Below are 2,980 nucleotides of genomic sequence, written 5' to 3' on the forward strand. Positions count from 1 at the left end.
TGGACTCGCGTAGGCGGGTATAAGCAGTTGGGTTGTCATTCTGTCATTCTGTCCACACAATTTAATTGATTTGTAAAAAAATTATCTTTTTGTTTGAGCAGTCTAGAGCTCTATTTCTTCTTCTAGCAACAGATAAAGTTGCTTTCTTTCATCTAATTATGCTCTTGTAGCATCCCGTGGCACCAAAAGCTGTGAACTGCTAAACCAGGGGACCTCTCTCCAGGTGAGAGCTCGTGTTTCACTCTACAGAGCCGAGATTTGCTTCAGAGGTAGAAAATCCCATCTAACGAAAAAGAAAAAGAACGATTTTGTCCTAACTTCGTTGTTTGTGAGTTACAGTTGCTCAAACTTTGTGATTTAGCCTCTTGGAGAATTTTTCAGGCGGCACTGGGGAAAGCAGGAGCAACCAAACTCTCTCAGTCTCTTTTAAATATCTAGAAAAATTTTCTGTGCCAACTCTTTCTTGGAATAGAGCTTCAGATGCTAAAATAAATTTCAGCTTTTCTTCTTTCTCCTACCCATGTGCCATGATTTAGCTAGTTAGTTGTTGACCACACCCATAGCTTATTTTAATTATCATTATAACTACACAGAAAAAAATGGTGTGTTCTTTTAGCACAAAAAAGTGTGTTAAATGCATGTCCCAACTTTTAACACATTACATACATGTTAAATCAACCCACAGCTTGTGCGTGCCACTTCAACATTATTGAACATGTTAAAATAACACAGTTTTTCTGTGTTAGTTAAAATTTTAACATTAATAATAGTTACTTAATAGTATCATAGTAATAATTAAAAGATGGTGTTTCTCATAGCAGTTCTAAATGTCATCTTCCAAAACAGGACCTAGTGACTCTGCCGTAGCCTTCTCTGATGCTGTAAGAGCTTTCTTCAAAGCATTGACACATGCTTTGTAACGTGCTGGCTTCTTACTGGTGGTATAATCGGGTGTTCCCATTAGTTGCTCCTGTAGAAAAAGCATCAGAGACAAAGCAGGCGTTTGCTTGGGATAACTGATATGGAAGACGTAGTATGATGCAAGGAGAGCTATCAAACCATCAACAACTGAAAACTCAGTGACCTCAAAGATCAAAGTCTTCTCTGCAACAATGAAACCTTGCACAATGTCACCCTCACTAACATCAGACTCTATAAGAACTAGTCGTGGCTCTGAGAATATGTTGTGAGAAACAATCGTATCAATGTCACTAGAGCTCTAATTTTAAAAAAATTTAAAGCATATTAATATTAATAATTAATTATCTTACATCATATATCTGAAATGCAGCTGGTAATTCATGTGTAGGTCCACTTCTGAACTGCTTATCAATTGATATCAAAGGAGCAATGGGAGTTTTATTATCTGACTGGATGAATGGACACAACCTATTCCACTCTCTCTTCATGTTAGTAACGATATCTTTGTTCGTCATTAATTCAAACTCCAATAAAATCTAAGTTAAAAAAAATTAATTATGTATCCATTATTATAATAAAAATTTCTTACCCATATCTTTTTAGAAAAGAAGGGATAAGTCTCAACTATTTTATTCAAGCGTACTTGACAAGTCGAAATCTCACTCCGCCTATGATCATGTGTTAGTTGTATTAATTTCTTCATTATCAAATGGTTAGGATTAGTCTTTTTAAATTCTGTTTTTAGGCTGCTATTGTTTCTATCATAGGAAACCTCATCACTTACTGGTGGATTAGAAACCTAAAAATTACTAAAATTAAAATGAAGATTTGGAATAGATACTAACCACTGCTAATGGAGATATTGGTGGTAACTTTGAGACTCCGATCAGTTCTTCCTTTGTACCAGGATTTGGTCTTCTGATATTTCTGAACCTTTGTGACAAGTAGTCCCTTGTAGTACTCTATTTAATATGCATTATTAAAGTTACATTGTTGCATGCATGTTATTTATTTACCCAGTATTCAGTACAATTCACATCCTGTAACATTGGATATTTATTACATAAAATCTTAGCCATTTCCTGATATTCTGATGGTGTTGGGTCTGGACAAAGACCATAAAAGAATGAAGCACTTTCACGCAGCATTCGATATTTAAGATTCCCAGAGATTTCATTCTTAATGATGCAATTGTATACAGCTGGTGTGAAAGCAGGTGGTATAGGACATGGCTTTGGTAACCTCTTGCTTTTTAACTCTCCATAAACATCAGTATCCTTTTTCTTACAAGGAGGTGAACCACTAAGCTCTGGTGACATATCTCGCTTACGAGTAGGTGATATGCCTATCACAATTCAGTAATATTTTAAAAATTATCACTCATTCACTCTGCACCATGCATACTTTTATCACTTGAAGTGCTTAATTGACTAGAACTGGTGCTACTGGTTTTGACATTCATAGGATAAATCGAAGACACTTCAGAAAAACTAGCAAACTCCTATTATTATATGAGACATCATCACGAATGCCCGCGCATGCATGCATGCTAGTTACCTCAGTGACGATACGTTTTATCTTCATTCTTGTGCTACTTTGCGGGACTAAGTACTTAAATTCTTCTAGATCCCCTATTAGTGACACTAAAGACTCACCATCAATGCCATTATCTATAAAAATAACACAAAGCGAGTAATGACTCCTCTCGCGTGTCCACTTGCTTTACCAAACAGTGACTCTATGACATCCTCCTCTATTTCATGTTCATTTAGGATTCTTCTAACGTCAGCTACTGCAGTACTACTTAAATCCATGGCTTGATAAGTAGAAAGACAGAGATTGTACACCAATAGCCAGCTGCACTGCGTTAACTGTACTTTGGATTGCTCGTATCCCGTGGCAACACCCGCCAAAATAATTAAAAATGCCGATGTTTAATTGCAGTTTCTGCTCTTTCAAAACCAAAAGAAGTACAGCTTTGTACAAGCACGTCAGAGGATGTCATGCTAATGATCCCAACTTTATGGTGTATTGTCATGTCTGTGGAGCTTCATTTACA

At 36.3% G+C, this 2,980-nt stretch overlaps 1 protein-coding gene across 1 annotated transcript; it reads right to left on the reverse strand.

The window, feature by feature from the left end:
• Nucleotides 1-793: 793 nt before the first annotated feature.
• Nucleotides 794-2,735, reverse strand: LOC109589228 (uncharacterized). The gene is made up of 8 exons (XM_020005339.1): nucleotides 2,648-2,735; nucleotides 2,479-2,591; nucleotides 2,326-2,422; nucleotides 1,938-2,266; nucleotides 1,767-1,883; nucleotides 1,511-1,720; nucleotides 1,272-1,457; nucleotides 794-1,219 (listed from the first exon to the last, which is right to left on the reverse strand). Exons 1-8 carry the CDS (start codon nucleotides 2,733-2,735, stop codon nucleotides 824-826), a joined length of 1,536 nt encoding a protein of 511 aa, XP_019860898.1. The 3' UTR covers nucleotides 794-823.
• Nucleotides 2,736-2,980: the final 245 nt, after the last annotated feature.

Source organism: Amphimedon queenslandica, unplaced genomic scaffold, assembly GCF_000090795.2.
Source record: "Amphimedon queenslandica unplaced genomic scaffold, v1.1 AMPQUscaffold_11517, whole genome shotgun sequence".
NCBI lineage: Eukaryota > Metazoa > Porifera > Demospongiae > Haplosclerida > Niphatidae > Amphimedon > Amphimedon queenslandica.

Excerpts from the sequence above, each read along its gene's own strand:
- LOC109589228 (XM_020005339.1), bottom strand. The coding sequence starts at position 2,735 with ATGGATTTAAGTAGTACTGCAGTAGCTGACGTTAGAAGAATCCTAAAT. Across the intron at positions 1,721-1,766 it reads CAATATCTCCATTAGCAGTG|GTTTCTAATCCACCAGTAAG; the intron begins GTTAGTATCTAT and ends AGTAATTTTTAG. Across the intron at positions 1,458-1,510 it reads TCTTTTCTAAAAAGATATGG|ATTTTATTGGAGTTTGAATT; the intron begins GTAAGAAATTTT and ends TTTTTAACTTAG.